Source organism: Arvicanthis niloticus, chromosome 8 (assembly GCF_011762505.2).
Source record: "Arvicanthis niloticus isolate mArvNil1 chromosome 8, mArvNil1.pat.X, whole genome shotgun sequence".
NCBI classification, from domain to species: Eukaryota; Metazoa; Chordata; class Mammalia; order Rodentia; family Muridae; genus Arvicanthis; species Arvicanthis niloticus.
The window spans coordinates 75,164,500-75,188,429 of NC_047665.1; the positions used below are offsets into that span (position 1 = coordinate 75,164,500).

The 23,930-nt window shown below is 36.3% G+C and overlaps 1 protein-coding gene across 3 annotated transcripts in view; it reads left to right on the forward strand.

The window, feature by feature from the left end:
* Nucleotides 1–23,930, forward strand: part of LOC117714038 (uncharacterized) — a 46,809-nt gene that overhangs the window by 17,363 nt on the left and 5,516 nt on the right. For all 3 annotated transcript variants that reach the window (XM_034510644.2, XM_076939654.1, XM_076939655.1), the window contains 5 exons: nucleotides 2,393–2,706; nucleotides 4,531–4,624; nucleotides 16,216–16,562; nucleotides 18,452–18,545; nucleotides 23,125–23,468. In XM_034510644.2, the coding sequence (XP_034366535.2) occupies nucleotides 2,393–2,706; nucleotides 4,531–4,624; nucleotides 16,216–16,562; nucleotides 18,452–18,545; nucleotides 23,125–23,468 (1,193 nt within the window). The remainder of the gene's footprint in view (nucleotides 1–2,392; nucleotides 2,707–4,530; nucleotides 4,625–16,215; nucleotides 16,563–18,451; nucleotides 18,546–23,124; nucleotides 23,469–23,930) is intronic.

Below are 23,930 nucleotides of genomic sequence, written 5' to 3' on the forward strand. Positions count from 1 at the left end.
ATATATTGTAAATATTTACCTCACACCATCCATAAAAATTATTTCATGAATGTAAATTTAAGAGCTAGAATTATGAAACTTGAAGTTGTGAAACAAGAAAATCTTTATAATTTTGCATCAGAAAGAGTTCGTAGATATGGGACTAAAACCTTGATTTTAAAATGAACAGCCTAGTAGTGATTGTACTGGCAAGCTATGCCCACTGGCGTGATAGTGGCATGAATGGCATGGATTTAATACTCACTCTGCAAGATAGAATCCATTTCTGATATTGTTAACCAGGCCAATACTTTCTGACTGTCATGGTCATAGATATACGGGAGTCCTAAATCTGTTATTTTTCAAAATGAACATTGTACTTAAATTGTCCCTTAATTTCCCATTTTTATACCAATAGATTAGTGTATCTCTCACCCCTCATTGAAGGAATTTCCTTCTGCACATGGTGATTAATACAGAGAACAGTAGCTGTTGAGTCTATTACAATCAGTACCACTCATTTTCCTCCCAAGATTTTGGGATTATTAAATAGAGGACAGAAGGAGTGTAAGCAGTAGATAGTAGACAGCTGCAATAGAGTTTTATTTATTGATAATGATAGGACAATTGCATACATGAGCTCACAGAGGCTATGACTTCAGAACAACACCTGTATAATATAAAGCCAGCCAAAATCCCAGTCAAAAAGCCCCATCCCTGTCTGAGAATCTATTTGGTAATTAATGGATGCTGAACAAGGCTGAGTAACTTTTCTTCAAATATGCTGCCACTTCAAAGTTACCCATGTCCAGTGGATGGTTCTACAATCTTGCATACAAAGGCAGCACAGATCAGACTCCTGGGGTTTAAAACAGACATGTACACTAGACTGCCTACAAACAGATAAGAGTGCATGCACACACAAACATGGTGTCAGTGAAAAACATGAAGTTGGATGGAATAGCCGAAAACCAGAAAGTAAAAAAATTGAGAGTGAGTTTGATAAAAACATATTATATGAATAAATTAATTTTTCAGTAAAATTGTGCCTTTGGGAAAAAAATTGATAACCTGAGCTTCAACAAACTAAGAATTTGTGAGCTTGATAGAAATTAAATGATAAAACACAGATAAGAAACCAGACACAAGATTTTGAATAGATTTACAAATCATGTTTTCATAATTCTTATTTATATATCATAAATATCTAATGATATATAGAAATATTCTATAGTGTGATAAAGAATCCATTTTAAACTGTCAATATAGTTCACTGAAAAAAATAGAAATTGCCATAAAAACAAGAAAAGAGGCCTGACATGATTAAACTTAGTGAACAGTAAACTTAACAAGTAGATTCCATTTCATACTTCTGTAGTAGTTATAATTCTGTTATTTTAATGGCAGATATATTTATTCTCCAAGATATGGAGAAATGGGATGATCCCATACAGCTGGAGTGAATGCAATATTGAATATTACATTTCAAATATGTTGTGAATTTCTTAACAATTAAAATAAATTCAATCCAAGAGCCCATCAATTTCACTTCTCAGGGCACTACAAGGAGAAATAAAAATATATATCCATACTAAATCTTGCACATCATGGATGTTCATAGCAATATTATTCATTATAGCCAAAAGATAGAGACTGCCTTAATGCACATCAACTGACCAATGGATGTAAAAACGTAATGCACCATACAAATTTCATTTAGCACTAAAATATATGGAGGCAATTTGGATTATGAGAAAGAATTTCTCAAACTGTATTGTGTTAATTGTCAAATATCTAAAAAGTATTGATAGTGAGGATAAGTACATTGTTATGTGTAGTTTTGATTGTCCTTTTGATACAATGTAGAATCAGTTTGGAAATGTGTCTTCAATGAGAAATTCCCTAGATTAAGTTGGCCTGAGGTCATTCCTTTGAAGGATTTTTTGAATTTGGGTCACTGGGTTTGAAAGACTTACTGAGAATTTGGACTGCACCATTCTTGCGCTGGGCCCAGGGTTATTGCAGTCTAGAGTGACTGTAATGTTAGCGTGCATGCATTCATTGTTTCTGTCTGTGGATGAACTATGGCTAGCTACCACATGTTTCTGCTCTTTTGGTTTTTCTGTAATAATGGACTGTAACTTAAACTTTTAAGCTAAAGTAACCATTTCTAAGTTTAAAAAAAGGAAATTAGGAAAACTAATGAGTGAATGGATAGAATTAATGAAGGAAACTTTATATTAAAACACAACAGTTACTTGGGTTGGAGAGATGGCTCTTGCTACACTTCTGGAGGTCCTGATATCAATCCCCAGCACCCATACACAGACATATATACAGACAAGATACTCTTTCCCTTAAGAGAAATAAAAGAATTAAAGTCAGTTATTCTTAATATTAATTTTCATTTAAGGTCACCGAAGAAGCTGATAAGCAGAAAGTCATCAGGTTGCAATCAGCAGAAAACATGAATGACAGTTGGGTTTATTCTTCAGAAAATGGAAATCACAGTGCAATTCATGTATCAGAAAACCTGAATTCCAGTTCAGTGTACACATTAGAAAAGGAGACTCAAACTGAGGAGCCCGCAGCTGAAACCGTGATGAACAGTGTAGTGCAAGAAGCAGAAAAACTGAATCACAATGCTGCAGCCCTAGTTCTACAAAAACAGGATGGAAAAACTGAAGAGCAACCTGTTCCTGTTGAGGAGAATCAGGAAGATGATGGGTAAGGCCACCGTGATATTTCACAGTAGATGTTACTCTCTAGTGATGCTCATAGGAACGATGACCATGTTGGATACTTCTTAAACCTGGCACAGTCAGACTTCCATGATCATAAGATGCTGATAATCAATCAGATGCTATTGTTTCCAATTCTGTGGACATGCTTTTTGCAAAAGACAACCACAGTTGGCAAACTCATGTGAAAACTAACAGTCTAGAATCCAGGGTAAAAGGGAGTTTTGATTGGAAATTGGAATAGTAAACAATGTTTTGACAGTGTCTTGACAATATAGCACAGTATTATTGAGTGTGGGTTGTTGTAAGCATAAAAGGCTTGCCTCCCTGCACTAACCTTTTCCTTGACATGTATTATTTCTCAGGACTTGTAGAATGTGTCAAGGTAGCTAACCGTCAAATGACATCTACTGAAGAACATTAGAAAGTGTACTCGCACACACACACACACACTACACATATGCACATACATACACCCTCCACACACTCACACAAAACACAGACAAACATGAAAATGACAGCAGTCTTTAGAATAAAACTATTGATATACATATGAAACTGTAGAGGTTTTTGCACTTGATTTCATGGACCCATTTGTTGATGCAGTTTTCTCACGTTAGGGGAAGTGAATGATTATTGACACTCTGTAACTTTATACCTCCTATGTCCTGCTGATAAAATAAGTATAAGTTCATTCTTACCCATTTTTTATTTGTGATTTGAGAGTTATCATAATAAAATATTTAATTAAAATTTTCAAAATCTTCACAATTATTAAATATAGAGCACTGAATTTCCTAACTTCATTATTTTACACAGTAGAGTAAAAATATCCATTTAGTTGGTATGAAGAACAAATATATATATTAATTAGGATATCAAAACATAGTTTTAATAGAGAAGCCATTATCCAAATAACAGTGAAAATACAGATTTATATGTAATTTTCTATATGGGCCAAAGATTTATATTCATAATTATATTGTTTGTTGTTAATATTACCTGAAGATTTTTAATATCAGAGTTTCTTTATTGCATAGGTTTTGAAATCCATACTTTATTATTTGATTTAAAATGAACAGCATAATCATTTTATCTCTACATGTCTATTCATTTCCTTTTAAAATGTAAAATTAAATGAAAGTTAATTTTAAAAAGCCTTTTCTCTTCAGTTTTTTGACTGTTTTTCACATGTTTTTCTTAATCTTTGACTGTAAGTAGCTAACATTCTCAATACTCATAAACTTGAGAAATGTGGATTGCCTTAAGATTTTTGTCAGCATGTAGTAGTACTAGGAATATATACAGGCAGGGATACATAGAAAACACAAGTCTATCTTTACACTTAACACACACACACATACACGTACGTGTGTGTAGACACACACGCACACATCCATGTACACAAAGAGAGAGGGGTGTGTGAGGGAGATTAATAGAGATATCTCCCTGGTCATTCTGCCTATCTCCATTTTAAGTGTGGAAACCATTAGATATACATAGGGAAAAATCAGCAGGACTATGCTTCTCTGTCCCACTTGTCACTATATTTTACATAATGAAAGATTCTAGTGTTTGTTAATTCATATGGATCTGAAAAGCTAGGACCTATATAAAAAGCTGAATGCAGAACTTAACATAGCCAATTATTCTTCACATTTTATCTTGGCCAAGATTTCAAGTCCAGCTAGAAAAATTTTGATTACCAAGACATTTGTTTTAATAATTTAGAAAATTATCAGCACATTTCAGAAACACTGTTTTGTAAAAGTTGATCTGTGAGTATAATTATTTTAAAATATATTTTTAGACTGAAACATATAAATCCGGAGATAAAAGTTGAACCAAATAGTCCAACAGAAGGTTCAAGAGGACTTCAGGTGATCCTGGATCATACAAGTTTGGTAAGTCAGTTGTAGTCAGAAGACTATTTTTCATTGTCAAGTAGCGTTGTATAGGAATACTTCAGGCACCATGAGACTTATTCCATGAGAAATAGCAGGCATATTTACTCTTCAGAGATACATACAGGTAAAACTCCAATGCATAGAAATGAAACAGTGAATAAATTTAACATTTTAAAAAAAGATACATTTAAAAACTTAGATTTAGCTTATCAGTTGAGTGTGTTGTCATGTGACTGCCCTAGTGAGTATGGAACAGAGACAACAATTTCCATGTCCCGTCTCTCTCCTCATGCTGTGTATGCTCCAGGGAATGCACTCCAGTTACCAGGCTTGTGTCAACTACCTGTACCTATGAAACTATCTTCTCTGTTGAAGTACATACACACATACGTACATACATGCATACACATATACATACGTAAGTATTCTGCTTAAATGCTAAGAACTATAAAACTCTAATAACTTTAAAATTGATGTTATTTATTATTTCTGAACCTGACACATATGGATAATTTTAAATAAATATTATCCTATTCTTGATATTCAACATAACTTGGAGATCCCTTCCCAACTTCTTGTCTCCTCTTTCTTCTCTCCCTTCTTCCTACTCCTCCTATTTTTTCTTCATATTCTTGTCTATTTTTAATTATTCTACCAAGGGTGATTACTGCTGGTCATAGATTTATTGATGTAGGTCCATGTCATGAATGATGATCAACCTCTCAGTATCTACACTCCCTCATCCCAAATAATTCACCCTTCATCAACAGCCATCAACTACCAATATCTCCTCACAAAAGGATGGAGCCTCATGAGCCATTCCTTTGTACATTCTTTCAGACTATTTTCTGTATGTTGCGTGTAGGTAACCATAGCTGCTATGAGTTCTTGAAAGTTGGTTTCTGTTTTGTTCAATTGAAATTGTTTTTTGCCTTAAAGAAGATGCTTTGCAATTTTATGAGGTCCCATATGTCTGTTGTTGTTGTTAGAATATAAGCCATTGGTGTTCTGTTCAGAAAATTCTCCCCTGTGTGCACATTTTCCAGGTGCATCCCCACTTGCTCGTCTAATAATGTCAGTGTATCTGGTTTTATGTGGAGGTTCTTGATCCACTTGGACTTGAGGCTTGTAGAAGAGATAAGAATGGATCAATTTGCATTCTTCTACATGCTGACCTCCAGTTGAGCCAGTACCATTTGTTGAAAATGCTGTCTTTTTTTCTACTGGATGGTTTTAGAACCAGCTCCTCATTTTGTTGATTCTTTGTATAGTTCGTTTTGTTTCTACTTGTTTGATTCCAGCCCTGAGTTTTATTATTTCCTGCCTTTTACTACTCTTGTGTGTATTTCCTTCTTTTTGTTCTAGATGTTTCAGATGTGAAGCTGCTAGTGTACGTTCTCTCCAGTTTCTTTTTGGAGGCACTTAGAGCTATGAGTTTTCCTCTTAGCCCTGCTTTCATTGTGTACCATAAGTTTTGGTATGATGTGCCTTCGTTTCATGGTTGAGTTGAAGAACACACTCATTAAATTGGGGGTAGGTGAGAAGTTATTGGGAGTTTCTGGAAGGAAAACCAGGAAAAGAGATAACATTTGAAATGTAAATAAAGAAAATATCTAATAAAAAACACAAAACTAAAGAAATGTTTTTATTAGTAGATAATATAATATGGCCTATAGTAAATTAAGTATATTACTTAATTAATATATATTCATAAATACACTTATGAACTAATTAGAAGTTTGGCAAATTAAAAATATATAACCTCATTGTTGAAATCAGTTTTCTTTTTGTACACCAGAAAGAATGAAACTACAAACATTCCATTTGTAGTAGCATCAAATACATTATTTTTTCAGAAACTGGTAAGGTAGTTATAACACTGAAAATGATGCAAACGTTAAATTACTTATTAAAAACTAACAAAATTAGATTACATATGTCTTATCTTCAAATGTACTGTTCAAAAATCTAATGAAGAAGAGACTCTAATAATGGCTTGTAGACCAATGGAATATAATTTAGAACTCAGAAAATTATCCCTCATTTTTGGTCAGTTGGCATTACAGAAGTAACAAGGCAATTTGGCAAAGCTGGGTCAGGTGCAAAGATCACACTTACACATTGTATTTATATACTGCATATATATATATATATATATATATATATATATATATATATATATTGTACTTATATATTGTAAATATTTGCCTCATGCCATCCATAAAAATTAGCCCATAGATGTAAATTTAAGAGCTAGAATTATGAAACTTGAAGTTGTGAAACAAGAAAATCTTTATGATTTTTTTTATCAAAAAGAGTTCGTAGATATGCCACTAAAACCTTGATTTTTAAAATGAACAGCCTAGTAGTGATTGTACTGGCAAGCTATGGCCACTGGTGTGATAGTGGCATAAATGGCATGGATTTAATACTCACTCTGCAAGATGGGCTCTATTTCTGATATTGTTAACTAGGCTAAAACTTTCTGACTGTCATGGTCATAGATATATGGGAGACCTAATACTATTATTTTTCAAAATGAACATTGTACTAAATTGTTTCTTAAGTTTCCATCTTTATACCAATAGATTAGTATATCTATCAACCCTCATTGAAGGAATTTCCTTTTGCAAATGGTGATTATTACAGAGAACAGTAGCTGTTGAGTATATTACAATCAGTACCACTCATTTTCCTCCCAAGAATTTGGGGTTATTAAATACAGGACAGAAGGAGTGTAAGCAGTAGATAGTAGACAGTTGCAGTAGAGTTTTATTTATTGATAATGATAGGACAATTGCATACATGAGCTCACAGAGGCTATGACTTCAGAACAATACCTGTATAATATAAAGCCAGCCAAAATCCCAGTCAAAAAGCCCCATCCCTGTCTGAGAATCTATTTGGTAATTAATGGATGTTGGGGACCACACTAGTCCCATGTTGGGGTGGCCAAAAAAAATGTCTCGGCCTGAGCAAAATGTTGAGGCCTGGGCCGACCCACGTTTGGGCGGCCACTGTATCCCGGCCCAAGTTGCCACTCCGGTCTTCAGGTTGGGGGTTCAGCAAGAGCGAGGGTGAGGCCAGATTTTACCTAATGTCTGAGATTCGTCTCTGATGATCCCCTGTATTCTCTGATCTCCGTCTATATATTCTCTGATCTCTGGTTCTGTCTTCTATAGTCTGACTTCTAAGCCACGCCTCTAAGTTACACCTTTAATCATGCCCTTAGGTCTTGTCTCTAACTCTGATCTCTATAATCTCACACATCTTTAATCTCAAGGTATCTAAACCAAGATTATCAGAGTGTTCTCAGCTGTTGTAGGCTATTGTAATTCAAATCTCATGTCAGGGTATATGGCTCAAGATGGCTGCAAAGCTGATAGCCACTTTCTGCTAAAAGTCGGCCCCCAACAGGTCCCCCTTTTTAAATTTTTTATTAAAAGGGAAGGCTGGGAAAACTTACGGAAACTGTGCCTGTCCTAGGTTGGAGCAAAGGACCCCAGCCTCCCTTTCCTGTCCTTGGATACTCAACAGCCATTGGTTGAGCTCCTGTCTTAGGATGGTGAGGCCTCCCTTCTTTTAGGGGCAAGGGTCTCGGTATGCTCTCTTACCTGTCACTGACTATCCGGCTTAGTGCATAAGTTAGGGGATACACCTCATTAGTCTTGATGACAGAGGTTTTGCAATCCCTTACTTCCAGTCTGTAATAATGGACCTGTGTGGGTTTCATTTGAATAGCATCTCATACAAAAGCCATCAGTTTGTTGAACCGCATAGACCCAAAAGACAAGAGACTTAACAACGCCTGAATAGTTAGTATGACAGCAACACTCTTTTTAAAGGGCAACATATAAGTCCCTCTATCAGAGGAGTAAAAAGTGTAAGCCTCTTCTATTCTGTTTATAAATGTCTTATATCAGAATCTAAATCTATATAAATACAAAACTGATCATAGCTTTGATCTAAAGAAAACTAAGGAAATCCCTGTTCCTGCTCTAGTCAACCTCAAACCCAAAAAAACAACTATAGTAACTGTGGTAGTGGGTTTTCTCCTGGGTCTAAACAATCTAAATTCCCACTAAATCTAAAACAATCTAGTTCCCCACTAAATCATAAGTCAGGGAATCAAGAGTCCAATAGAGCCACCCTGGAGATATGGGTGGTGATGTCTTCTTCAGCACTGATAACTTCCCAAGTCAGGTTTACTCGTTGATCTGTTCCAGTTTGAAGGCAATTGTGAAGCATCTTCATGCTTCCTGTGAAGAAAAAATACGCTTCTCAGGGGGTTTCTCCTCCCTGGATTTGTTATTGTTATCTATTTGTTTAATCAGTCTCTCTGGCAGCCAATGTGCAGCATCTGCAGTTTGGGAATATATGCAAACAGAACCTCTTCCCCAGATAAGCACTGGGTCTGGCCCATTCCAGGTTCCAGTTAATGGGTCTTTCCAGAGGACTGTTGCAAAATTCTTTTTGATATCAGGATGCCAGAATCTATCTGCAGCAGATTTTCCTTCAGAATCCAAATTTAAAAAATTTAAAATGAAGAGTGCATGATGAAGGATATTTCTGGGGGATCCCTTGGTAGGGTACCATTCCCCCTTTTTAATTTTTTTCAAATTGACATTTAATGGTTTGATGTGCCCTTTCTACTATACCTTGGCCCTGTGGATTATATGGAATACCCGTTTTATGTAGTATTCCCAGTCTTTCACAAAATTGGTGGAAACTGGAGCTTGTATAACCTGGGCCATTGTCAGTTTTTATCTGTTTAGGCACACCCAATACAGCGATTGTAGCAAGCATATGAGCAATCACATGCTTGCTTGCTTCTCCAGTTTGTAATGTTGCATAGATGAAACCACTGTATGTGTCTACACATACATGTATATATTTTTGCTTGCCAAATTCATTATAATGAGTAACATCCATTTGCCAGATACTGTTTGGTATCAGTCCCTTTGGATTTACACCCAAATGAGGAACTGGTAAAAGTTTAACACATGATTGACAATGTTTGACAATTTGTCTAGCTTGTTCTCTGGTAATTCTAAACATACCTTTTAAAGTTTTAGAATTAAGGTGATGTAACTCATGAGCCTTTATGGCCTTATCCAAGTTAGATTGCGAATCTGATAAAGTAACTGCAGCTACTCCAGTAGCTAGGTCTGCCTTGGTATTTCCTTCAGAGAGAGGACCTGGTAGCCCAGTGTGGGCTCTCAGGTGTCCTATAAAGAATTTACACTTTCTCCTCAAAATTAATTGTTGGCACTGTAAAAACAAATCAGCTGCTTCTGAGGAATGCTTTATTTGTGCAGCAGTTTCTAGCAGAGGGATAGACTGAGCTATATATGAGCTATCTGTATAAATATTAATAGTTTGATTTGGAAATGCTTGAAACACTGCAATAACAGCATGTAATTCAACCAATTGAGCTGATACAGATGATGTAGCAAAAGAGATTACTTGATCCTTAAAGGCATAAGCAGCTGTTCCTGACGAGGAACCATCAGTGAAAACTAGCAATGCTTCCTTGATAGGTTCATGTGCAGTACGAGATGGAAAAACAAATTCATGATGATTACAAAACTGAACCCATTTATCTGGTGGATAATGATTATCTATCTGACCAGCAAATGAAGCACATGCAATAGGCCAGACTTCAGAATTCTGCATAAGCCAATCAACCTGATGCCTTGTATAGGGTTTTACTATGATATCAGGATCTTTTCCAAAATATTTTTGACTGTTATCTCTGCCTAACATAATTATATCTGCTATAGCTGCATAGTATGGATTAAAAACTTTCTTGGGGGATGAGGGAAGATGAACCCATAATATGGGTGCAGTTTGCCAAAAAACTGCAGTAGGAGTTAATTTTGTGTTAAAAATAAGAAAATATAAAGGCTTAGAATAATTAATATGAGTTACAAATTGAGATGAAATAGCATTCTCTACCTTCTGTAAGGCTTTTCTACCCTCCTCTGTTAGAGCCCTGCCAGATTTAGGGTCAGGATCTCCCTTGAGAATATCAAATAGAGGCTTCAATTCTCCTGTTGTAAGTTTCAAATATGGTCGTAGCCAATTAATATCTCCCAATAGTTTTTGAAAATCATTAAGTGTCTTAAGGGAATCAGTCCTCAGTGTGGCTTTACTATTAATAATATGTGGACCATTAATCTGAAATCCTAAATAGGTATATGGGTCTTGTAATTGCACCTTTTCTGGTGCTATTTGTAACCCTGCAGTCTGTAAAGCTGTTCTAAGATCATCAAAGCACTGGAGTACCTGTTTTCCATCTTTTCCAGCTATCAAAATATCATCCATGAAATGAATCATGTAGATTTGCTTCCACATGTTTCTAACACCCTCTATGGCAGAAGCCACAAACTTTTGGCACAAGGTAGAACTGTTAGCCATACCATGAGGCAAGACCTTCCATTGATATCTTTTCATAGGTTCCCTAAAGTTTATAGAGGGAACACTGAAAGCAAAACGTTTTCTATCATTAGGATGCAAGGGGATAGTAAAAAAAAAAAAACAGTCTTTTAAATCTATAACTATTTTATAATAACCTAAAGGTATGGCCACCGGTGTGGGCAGCCCAGGTTGTAAGGCTCCCATTTTAATCATGGTTGCATTAACAGCCCTCAAGTCTTGCAGCGATCTCCACTTTCCTGACTTTTTCCTAATGACAAATATTGGGGTGTTCCAGGGAGAGTTACTCTCTTCTAAATGTCCTGCCTGTAATTGCTCCTGCACTAGCAACTGAGCAGCTTGTAATTTTTCGGTGGTTAGGGACCACTGATCCACCCAGACGGGCGAGTCCCCTTTCCAGGTGATGGGATCCGCACAACGTCCTAGGGGTGCAGCTGAATCAGTAGCCCCCATCAAAAATACCCCAAGCCTCTTCTTTCATTGTTACCATAAACCTCAGTAGGATGAATAATTCCATTTTCACTTTTTCCTAATCCTTTGCCTGAGGAAGGCTCAGAGTTTACCATTTGAGCCATGATTATTTCATTAGGGCTGCACATAATCAATCCCAACTGGGATAACAGATCTCTGCCCCAGAGATTAATGGGAAGGCCTGAGATGACATAGGGTTGTATATTTCCTGTATTTCCTTCTTTATCTTTCCACGTTAGCACCTTAGAGCTTTGTAGTGGATTTTGACTTTGGCCAATACCCCTTAAATTGGTTAAGGTTGGGGTCAGAGGCCAGGTAGCAGGCCAATCACTTTGTTTTAGGATAGTCACATCAGCTCCTGTGTCAACCAAGCCTTGAAATGCCTTTCCATCTAGCCAAATTGTCATCATAGGTTTTTGTTTAACTATAGGCTGTACCCAGTATGCATCAGAGGAACCAAAACCTTGATCCCCTCTTTTAGGACTCTTATATTTGTGATTAGTAGGGTACAATGGAAGTAACAATAGTTGAGCTATCCTCTTTCCTGTAGGAATGGTGACTATATTCTGAATTGCCTGTGCCATTACTTTAATCTCACCCTGATAATCATTATCTATAACTCCAGGAAAAATTTGTAGTCCCTGCATAGTCTTCCCACTATCAGGCCAAACACATTTGGGTAAAGCGGTCCAAACACTCCAGTGGGTAAGGCCTGAGGTCCCATTTCTGGGGTTAATACTGTGTGGGTGGCAGAACTGAGGTCTAGTCCTGCGCTTCCTGGTGTTGCTCGACTAAGTTCAGAAAGGGATTGGTGTTCTCTGGTAGGACACTGACTACTCCATAAGCCTGTTTTGGCTTGTGTCGGTTCGGGACCTGGAGCTGGCCCCTGTTCCCGTTTCCCTGATTATGGGAAAGGGTATTACCTTGTGCATCTTGTTTAGACCTACAATCACTAGCCCAATGCCTTCCACGTTTGCAAATTGGGCAGAGCCCAGGCTGTTTTCTGGGCTGTCTCTGGCTTAACTCATTTTCTACTTTGCAATCTCTTGCAAAGTGTCCAGGCTTACCACATTTAAAACATGCCTGTCTTTACTTGCCAAAAAATCTCTTACTGATTTTCCTTGCATAGCAGCCGCCATAGCTAAGCCCTGTTGGTAAGAGGGACCTATGTCAGAACAAAGTCTGATGTACCCCGTAAGGTCTGTCTTTTTCCTATAAGGTCTAATGGCCGCTTGGCAGGCAGGATTAGCATTTTCATATGCAAGTTGTTTCACATAATATACACCTGCCTCTGCATTACCAAAAATCCTTCCTGCTGTTGTCATTAATCGATGAACAAAGTCAGAAAATCGCTCATCAGGCCCTTGCCTGACTGTTGTTAAAGATGCACTAGGGTCTCCCTTTACCGGAAGTTTATGCCAAGCCTTCATGGCTGCATTTTGAATTTGAGCAAATAAACCTGGGTCATATTGCATCTGGTTATCACTAGAAGCAAATTGCCCTTCTCCTACTAAGGCATCAAAGGGCCAACCATTACCTGCCTGAATATTTCTCCTAGCTGTTTCTTTGCAATTCTCATGATACTCTGATTTCCAAATTAAATAGTCTCCACCAGTAAGAACTGTTCTCGCTAAGGTATTCCAATCACTAGGAGTTAGCCACTCCTCTGCGGCAGAGTCTAAAATTGCAAGAGTAAAAGGAGCAGTGGCACCGTATTGAGATACTGCATTTTTTAATTCCTTAATAATTTGAAAATTAAAACCTGTGTGATGTCTCCAAGCAACTCCTTGATTGTCTCTAGTCTCGGATACAGGGAAAGCCTCAGCCTTTCCCTCCTCTGGCTGATCTGTGGCTAATCTTAAGCTAGGTGATAGGGACTGCCTTTGGATTCCTGGTTGAGGAATGCAAGGAGCCAGGGGATTTTCACAGTTTACCTCTTGAGACATCTTTCCTGTCTTTAATTTTTGTAGCTGATTAATTAAGTCCTGATACTCTTTTTCTAGCTCTATTTGTTGTTTAAGAACAGATATTTTTTCCTGTAACTTCCTTATGGGATCTATAACCACCATCTCCATTGGGGGAGCACTTGGAGGTGGAGATGCATAGGGAGGGGGCATTTCAGCGTCATAAAATTTGACTTCCTCTTTCTCTTGGTCAGCACAATCTGGCTCTGACAAATTGTCATCAACCTTTGGTTGTATTTTGGATTCTAACTTATGCTTCCTTTTATTTTGAACAAAAACGACAGCATTCAAGAACAAAAGCAGAAAATTAACACATGTGAGCAGCAAACAACAAAACCAAAACAGAGAGTTGGATTCAGGCTGATTAATTTCTTGTCCCATTTCCTTACCTTTCTCAACGCGGCAGATTCCTGCGACAATCAACAGATCCTTCTTCCAGTAAGGTCCTTCACTGGGTCTCTCGTTCTTGCTGCCCCAGGTTCGGGCACCAAAATAATGTTGGGGACCACACTAGTCCCACGTTGGGGTGGCCAAAAGAAATGTCTCGGCCTGAGCAAAATGTTGAGGCCTGGGCCGACCCACGTTTGGGCGGCCACTGTATCCCGGCCCAAGTTGCCGCTCCGGTCTTCAGGTCGGGGGTTCAGCAAGAGCGAGGGTGAGGCCAGATTTTACCTAATGTCTGAGATTCGTCTCTGATGATCCCCTGTATTCTCTGATCTCCGTCTATATTCTCTGATCTCTGGTTCTGTCTTCTATAGTCTGACTTCTAAGCCACGCCTCTAAGTTACACCTTTAATCATGCCCTTAGGTCTTGTCTCTAACTCTGATCTCTATAATCTCACACACCTTTAATCTCAAGGTATCTAAACCAAGATTATCAGAGTGTTCTCAGCTGTTGTAGGCTATTGTAATTCAAATCTCATGTCAGGGTATATGGCTCAAGATGGCTGCAAAGCTGATAGCCACTTTCTGCTAAAAGTCGGCCCCCAACAAATGGATGCTGAAAAAGGTTGAGTAACTTTTCCTCAAATATGCTACCACTGCAAAGCTACTGATGTCCAGTAGATTGTTCTACAATATTGCATACAAAGGCAGCACAGATCAGACTCCTGGGGTTTGAAACAGACATGTATACAAGACTACCTACAAACAAGTATGCATGCATATACACACAGAAACATGCACACACACACACACATATGTGGGCAGGGAGAAACTTGAAGTTGGATGGACTAGGGGAGAACCTGGAAGTAAGAAAATGGAGAATGAGTTTGACAAAAACACATTATACATATATATGAATTTTTCAATAAAACAGTGCCTACCAAAAAAAAACTTGTTAACTTGAGCTTCAACAAATTAGGAAATTGAGTTTCATGATAGAAATGAAATGATAAAACACAGATAAGAAACCAGACATGAGATTTTGAATAGATTTTCAAGCCATGTTTTCATAATTCTTATTTATATATCATAAATATCTCATGATATGTATAGAAATATTTCACAGTGTGATAAAGAATTCATTTGAAACTGTCAATATTTTGAATATGTATTTCCCTGAAGAAATACAAAGTGCCATAAAAACAGGAAAAGAGGCCCAACATGATTAAACTTAGAAAATATTAAGCTTAAAGAAGTAGATTCGATTTCATACTTCTATAGTAGTTATAATTCTGTTATTTTAAAGACAGATATGATTATTCTCGAAATGTGGAGAGATAGGATAATCCCACATGGCTGGAGTGAATACAATATTGAATATTACATTTCAAATATGTTGTGAATTTCTTAACAATGAAAATAAATTCAATCCAAGAGCCCAACAATTCCATGTCTCAGTACATTCCAGGGAGAAATAAAAACTTATCACCATACAAAGACTTGCACATTATGGATGTTCATAGCAGTATTATTCATAATAGACAAAAGATGGAGACTGCCTTACTGCACATCACTTGACAAATGGACATGAAAATATAATGCACTATACAAATTCCATTTAGCACTAAAATATATGGAGGCAATTTGGATTGTGAGAAAGAATTTCTTAAACTGTATTGTACTTATTGTCAAATAACTAAAATTTATTGATAGTAAGGATAAGTACATTGTTATGGGTAGTTTTGATTGTCTTTTTGACACAATGTAGAATCAGTTTGGAAATGTGCCTTCAATGAGAAATTCCCTAGATTAAGTTGGCCTAAGGTCATTCCTGTGAAAGATTTTCTGAATTTGGGTCACTGGATTTGAAAGACTTACTGAGAATTTGGACTGCACCATTCGTGGGCTGGGCCCAGGGTTATTGCAGTCTAGACTGACTATAATGTTAGCATGTATGCATTCATTGTTCCTGTCTATGGATGGACTATGACTAGCTACCACATGTTTCTGCTCCTTTGGTTTTCCTGTGATAATGGACTGTAACTTGGACTTTTAAGCTAAACAAATCATTTTTAAGTTTAAAAAAAGGAAATCAGGGAAACTAATGAGTGAATTGATAGAATTAATGAAGGAAACTTTATATTTAAACACAACAGTAACTTGGGTTGGAGAGATGGCTCAGCAGTAAAGAACTCTTGCTGCTCTTCTGATGGTCCTGATATCAATTCCCAGCACCCATACACAGACTTACATACAGAGAAGACATGCTTTCCCTTAAGAGAAATAAAAGAATTAAAGTCAGTTATTTTTAATATTAATTTTCATTTAAAGGTCACTGAAGAAGCTGATAAGAAGAAAGTCATCAGGTTGCAATCAGCAGAAAACCTGAATGACAGTTGGGTGCATGCATCAGAAGACCAGATTCAAAGTGTGGTTCATGCTTCAGAAAATGGAAATCACAGTGCAATTCATGTGTCAGAAAACCTGAATCCCAGTTCAGCATACAAATCAGAAAATGAGAATCAAACTGAGGTGCCCGCAGCTGAAACCATGATAAACAGTGTGTTGCAAGAAGCAGAAAACCCGAATCACATTGCTGCAGCCCTAGTTGTACAAAAACATGATGGAGAAACTGAAGAACAACCTGTTCCTGTTGAGGAGAATCTAGAAGACGATGGGTAAGGCCACAGTGATATTTCACAGTAGATGTTACTCTCTAGTGATGTTCATAGGAACGATAACCATGTTGGATACTTCTTAAACCTGGCAAAGTCAGTCTCTGGTGATAATAAGATGCTGAAAGTCAATCAGATGCTATTGTTTCCAATTCTGTGGACATGCTTTTTGTAAAAGACAACAACTGTTGGCAAACTCATGGGACAACTAACAGTCTAGAATCCAGGGTAAATGGGAGGTTTTTTTTATTGGAAATTGGAATAGTAAACAATGTTTTGACAGTGCCTTGACAATATAGCACAGTATTATTGAGTGTGGGTTGTTGTAAGCATAAAAGGCTTGCCTCCCTGCACTAACCTTTTCCTTGACATGTATTATTTCTCAGGACTTGTAGAATGTGTCAAGGTAGCTAACCGTCAAATGACATCTACTGAAGAACATTAGAAAGTGTACTTGCACACACAAACACACACACTACACACATGCACATACATACACCATCCACACACTCAGACAAAACACAGACAAACATGAAAATGACAGCAGTCTTTAGAATAAAACTATTGGACGTGCATATGTAACTGTAGAGGTTTTTGCACTTGATTTCATGGACCCATTTGTTGATGCAGTTTTCTCACGTTAGGGGATGTGAATGGTTATTGACACTCTGTAACTTTATACCTCCTATGTCCTGCTGATAAAATAAGTATAAGTTCAATCTCACTCATTTCCTTATTTGTGATTTGAGAGTTATCATATTAAAATATTTAATTAAATTTATCAAAATCCTCACAGTTATTAAATATAGAACACTGAATTCCCCAACTTTACTAATTATTTTACACAGTAGAGTAAAATTATCCATTTAGTTGCTATGAAGAACAAATATATATATTAATTAGGATATAAAAATATAGTTCCAATAGATAGAGATGACATTATCCAATTACACATTTTATACACAGATTCATATGTAATTTTTTATATGGGCCAAAGATTTTTATTCACAATCTGATTCTGTTTGTTGTTAATATTACCTGAAGATTTTTAATATCCTAGTTCCCTTATAGCAGAGATTTGGAAATCATTACTTTAGTATTTGATATAAAATGAACATCATAATCATTTTTTATCTCAACATGTTATATTCACTTCGTTTGAAAATGCAATATTAAATGAAGGTGTATTTTGATAAGACTTATTTTTCTCTTCAGTTTTTTGACTGTTTTTTGCACAAAAAAATTTTTAATCTTGTTTGATTGTAAGTACCTAGCATTTTCAACACTCATAAACTTGAGAAATGAGGATTGCCTTAAGATTTTGGTCAGCCTGAATAGGACAGGCTCAGGCAGGGATACATAGAAAACACAAGTCTATCATTACATTTAACACACACACACACACACACAAACACAGGCATGCATGCATGCACACACACAAAGAGAGGGGGTGTTAGGAGAGAGAGTGAGAGAGATATCTTCCTGGTCATTGTGCCTATCTTCATTTTAAATGTCAAAACCATTAGATAAACATAGGGAAAAATCAGCAGGACTCTGCTTCTCTGTCACACTTTCCACTATATTGTATGCAATGAAAGATTGTAGCATTTGTTAATTCATATGGACCTGAAAAGCTAGGACCAATATAGAAAAGTTGAATGCAGGTTGTAATTTTAATATTTTATTGCCCTGGAACTTCTCCCAGAACTTAACATAGCCAATTATTCTATGTATTTTGGACATTTTATCTTGGCCAAGATTTCAAGCCCAGCTAGAAAAATGTCACCAAGACATTCATTTGAATAATTTTACAGAAGTATCTGCACATTTCAGGAACTCTGTTCTGTAACAGTTGATCAGTGAATATAATTATTTTAAAATATGGTTTTTAGACTGAATATTGAAAACCTGATGATAAAAGTTGAACTGGAACATCCAACAGAAGATTCAGAACAGCTTCAGGTGATCCTGGATCGTACAAGTTTGGTAAGTCAGTTGTAGTCAGAAGACTATTTTTCATTGTCAAGCAGTGTTGTATAGGAATACTTCAGGCACCATGAGAAACATCCCATGAGCAATAGCAGGCATATTCACTCTGCAGAGATACATACAGGTAAAACTCCAATGCATAGAAATGAAACAATGTATAAATTTAACAATTTATAAAGGATACATTTTAAATATTAGATTTAGCTAATCAGCTGTGTGAGTTGTCATGTGACTGCCCTAGTGAGTATGGAATAGAGACAACAACTTTCAGGACTTGGCTCTCTCCTCATGCTGTGTGTGTTCCAGGGAATGTACTACAGTTACCAGGTTTGGTGTCAACTATCTGTACCCATGAAACTATCTTCTCTACTGGAAATACATACACACACATATGGACATACACATATATACATGCACACACACATATGTATCATATGTATTCTGATAAAATGGTAATAACTCTAAAACTCTAATAAGTTTAAAATTAATGTTATCTATTATTTGAAAATCTCACACATATAGGTATTTTTTTAATGAATGTAATCCCATACTTGACATTCAACATAACTTGGAGATCCCTTCCCAACTTCTTGTCTCCTCTTTCTTCTCTCCCTTCTTCCTACTCCTCCTATTTTTTCTTCATATTCTTGTCTATTTTTAATTATTCTACCAAGGGTGATTACTGCTGGTCATAGATTTATTGATGTAGGTCCATGTCATGAATGATGATCAACCTCTCAGTATCTACACTCCCTCATCCCAAATAATTCACCCTTCATCAACAGCCATCAACTACCAATATCTCCTCACAAAAGGATGGAGCCTCATGAGCCATTCCTTTGTACATTCTTTCAGACTATTTTCTGTATGTTGCGTGTAGGTAACCATAGCTGCTATGAGTTCTTGAAAGTTGGTTTCTGTTTTGTTCAATTGAAATTGTTTTTTGCCTTAAAGAAGATGCTTTGCAATTTTATGAGGTCCCATATGTCTGTTGTTGATGTTAGAATATAAGCCATTGGTGTTCTGTTCAGAAAATTCTCCCCTGTGTGCACATTTTCCAGGTGCATCCCCACTTGCTCGTCTAATAATGTCAGTGTATCTGGTTTTATGTGGAGTTTCTTGATCCACTTGGACTTGAGGCTTGTAGAAGAGATAAGAATGAATCAATTTGCATTCTTCTACATGCTGATCTCCAGTTGAGCCAGTACCATTTGTTGAAAATGCTGTCTTTTTTTCTACTGGATGGTTTTAGAACCAGGTCCTAGTTTTGTTGATTTTTACATAGTTCTTTTTGTTTCTACTTGGTTGATTTTAGCCCTGAGTTTGATTATTTCCTGCCATCTACTCCTCTTGGGTGTATTTTCTTCTTTTTCTTTTAGAGCTTTCAGGTGTGCTGTCAAGCTGCTAGTGTACGTTCTCTCCAGTTTCTTTTTGGAGGCACTTAAAGCTATGAGTTTTCCTCTTAGCCCTGATTTCATTGTGTACCATAAGTTTTGGTATGATGTACCTACATTTCACGGGTGGCTGGGAGAACAACCTAGATGAAGCGGGGTAGGTAGGAAGGGATATGCAGTTTCTGAGGGAAAAACAAGGAAAGAGGATAACATTTAAAATTTAAATAAAAAATCTGGTTAAAAAATATTAAACTAAAATTTTTATTACTAGATAATATAATATGGCCTATAGGAAATTACTTAATTAATATATATTATATAAAGACACTTCTGAACTAACTAGGAGTTTGGCAAATTAATAAAATATAACCTCATTGTAGAAATCAGTTTTCTTTTTGTACACCAGAAAGAATGAAACTACAAACATTCCATTTGTAGTAGCATCAAATACATTATTTTTTCAGAAACTGGTAAGTTAGTTATAACACTGAAAATGATGCAAACGTTAAATTACTTATTAAAAACTAACAAAATTAGGTTACATATATCTTATCTTGAAATTTACTGTTCAAAATCTAATGAAGAAGAGACTCTGATAATGGCTTGTAGACCAATGTAGTATAATTGAGAACCCAGAAAATTATCCCTCATTTTTGGTCAGTTGGCATTAACAGAAGTACCAAGGCAATTTGGCAAAGCTGGGTCAGGTGCAAAGACCACACTTAAACATTGTATTTATATATTGTACTTATATATATTGCACTTAAATATAATTGTAAATATTTGCCTCATGCCATCAATAAAAATTAGCTCATGGATGTAAATTCAAGTGCTAGAATTATGAAACTTGAAGTTGTGAAACAAGAAAATGTTTATAATTTTTTTTATCAGAAAGAGTTCGTAGATATGCCACTAAAACCTTAATTTTTAAAATGAACAGCCTAGTAGTGATTGTACTGGCAAGCTATGGCCACTGGTGTGATAGTGGCATAAATGGCATGGATTTAATTCTCACTCTGCAAGATGGAATCCATTTCTGATATTGTTAAACAGGCCAAAACTTTCTTACTGTTATGGTCATAGATATATGGGAGACCTAATACTATTATTTTTCAAAAAGATCATTGTACTAAGTTATCCCATCTTTATACCAATAGGTTAGTTTATTTCTCAACCCTCATTTGAAGAAATTTCTTTTCAAGATGGTGATTTTAAAGAGAATACCAGGCATTTTCCTCCCAATACTTTGGGATTATTGAATAGAGGACAGAATTTGTGTAAGTGGTAGATAGGGGACATCTTCAATAGAGTTTTCTTTATTTATCATGGTAAGACTGGGGACATGAACTCACAAAGTCAATGACTACATGCATAACACCTCTGTAAGATGAAGCCAGCCAAAATCCCAGTCAAAAGCCCCATTCCTCTCTGAAAATCTATTTGGTAATTAATGGCAAATGAACAATGTTGAGTAAATTTTCCTCAAATATGGTGCCACTGCAAATCTACCCATGTCCAGTAGATAGTTCTACATTGTAACATACACAAAAAGTGCTGATCAGACCCCTGGGTTTTAAAACAGACAGGCACACAAGACTGCCTACAAACAGGTAAGCGTGCACACACACACACACACACACACACACACACACACACACACACACACGGGGTCATGAAAAAACATGAAGTTGGATGAAATAGGGGAGACACCTAAAGTAAGAAAATGGAGAATGAGTTTGATAAAAACACATTATACGTATATATGAATTTTTCAATAAAACAGTGTCTACCGAAAAAAACTTGTTAACTTGAGCTTCAACAAATTAAGAAATTGTGAGTTTCATGATAGAAATGAAATGATAAAACACAGATAAGAAACCATACATGAGATTTTGAATAGAATTTCAAGTCATGTTTTCATAATTCTTATTTATATGTCATAAATATCTTATGATATGTATTGAAATGTTCCGTATTGTGATAAAGAATCCATTTGAAACTATCAATATTTTGAATATATATTTTGCTGAAGAAATACAAATTGCCATAAAAACAGGAAAAGAGGCCCAACATGATTAAACTTAGAAAATATTAAGCTTAAAGCATTAGATTCAATTCATACCTCTGTAGTAGTTATAATTCTGTTATTTTAAAGACAGATATGATTATTCTCGAAGATGTGGAGAAACAGGACAATCCCATATGTCTGGAATGAATGCAATATTGAATATTACATTTCAAATATGTTGTGAATTTCTTAACAGTTAAAATAAATTCAATCCAAGAGCCCAACAATTCCATGTCTCAGTACATTCCAGGAAGAAATAAAAACATATCACCATACAAAGACTTGCACATTATGGATGTTCATAGCAGTATTATTCATAATAGACAAAAGATGGAGACTGCCTTACTGCACATCACTTGACAAATGGACGTGAAAATATAATGCACTATACAAATTCCATTTAGCACTAAAATATATGGAGGCAATTTGGATTGTGAGAAAGAATTTCTTAAACTGTATTGTACTTATTGTCAAATAACTAAAATTTATTGATAGTAAGGATAAGTACATTGTTATGGGTAGTTTTGATTGTCTTTTTGACACAATGTAGAATCAGTTTGGAAATGTGTCTTCAATGAGAAATTTCCTAGATTAAGTTGGCCTAGGGTCATTCCTGTGAAAGACTTTCTGAATTTGGGTCACTGGATTTGAAAGACTTACTGAGAATTTGGACTGCACCGTTCTTGCGCTGGGCCCAGGGTTATTGCAGTCTAGACTGACTATAATGTTAGCATGCATGCATTCATTGTTCCTGTCTATGGATAAACTATGACTAGCTACCACATGTTTCTGCTCTTTTGGTTTTCCTGTGACAATGGACTATAACTTGGACTTTTAAGCTAAACAAATCATTTCTAAGTTTAAAAAAAAAGAAAATCAGGAAAACTAGTGGGTGAATTGATAGAATTAATGAAGAAAACTTTATTTTTAAGCACAACAGTTACTTGGGTTGGAGAGATGGCTCAGCAGTTAAGAGCTCTTGCTACTCTTTTGGAGGTTCTGGTGTCAATACCCAGCACCCATAAGCAGACTCACATATAGAAAAGACACTCTTTCCCTTAAGAGAAATAAAAGAATTAAAGTCAGTTATTCTTAATATTAATTTTCATTAAAGGTCACTGAAGAAGCTGATAAGAAGAAAGTCATCAGGTTGCAATCAGCAGAAAACCTGAATGACAGTTGGGTGCATGCATCAGACCAGATTCAAAGTGTGGTTCATGCTTCAGAAAATGGAAATCACAGTGCAATTCATGTATCAGAAAGCCTGAATCCCAGTTCGGCATACACATCAGAAAATGAGATTCAGACTGAGGTGCCCACAGCTGAAACCATGATAAACAGTGTGTTGCAAGAAGCAGAAAACCCGAATCACATTGCTGCAGCCCTAGATCTACAAAAACAGGATGGAGAAACTGAAGAACAACCTGTTCCTGTTGAGGAGAATCTAGAAGACGATGGGTAAGGCCACAGTGATATTTCACAGTAGATGTTACTCTCTAGTGATGTTCATAGGAACGATGACCATGTTGGATACTTCTTAAACCTGGCAAAGTCAGTCTCTGGTGATAATAAGATGCTGAAAGTCAATCAGATGCTATTGTTTCCAATTCTGTGGACATGCTTTTTGTAAAAGACAACAACTGTTGGCAAACTCATGGGACAACTAACAGTTTAGGAGCTGGGGTCAAAGGGAGTTTTGATTGGAAATTAGTATAGTAAACAATGTTTTGACAGTGTTTTGACAATATAGCACAGTATTATTGAGTGTGGGTTGTTGTAAGCATAAAAGGCTTGCCTCCCTGCACTAACCTTTTCCTTGACATGTATTATTTCTCAGGACTTGTAGAATGTGTCAAGGTAGCTAACCGTCAAATGACATCTACTGAAGAACATTAGAAAGTGTACTCGCACACACAAACA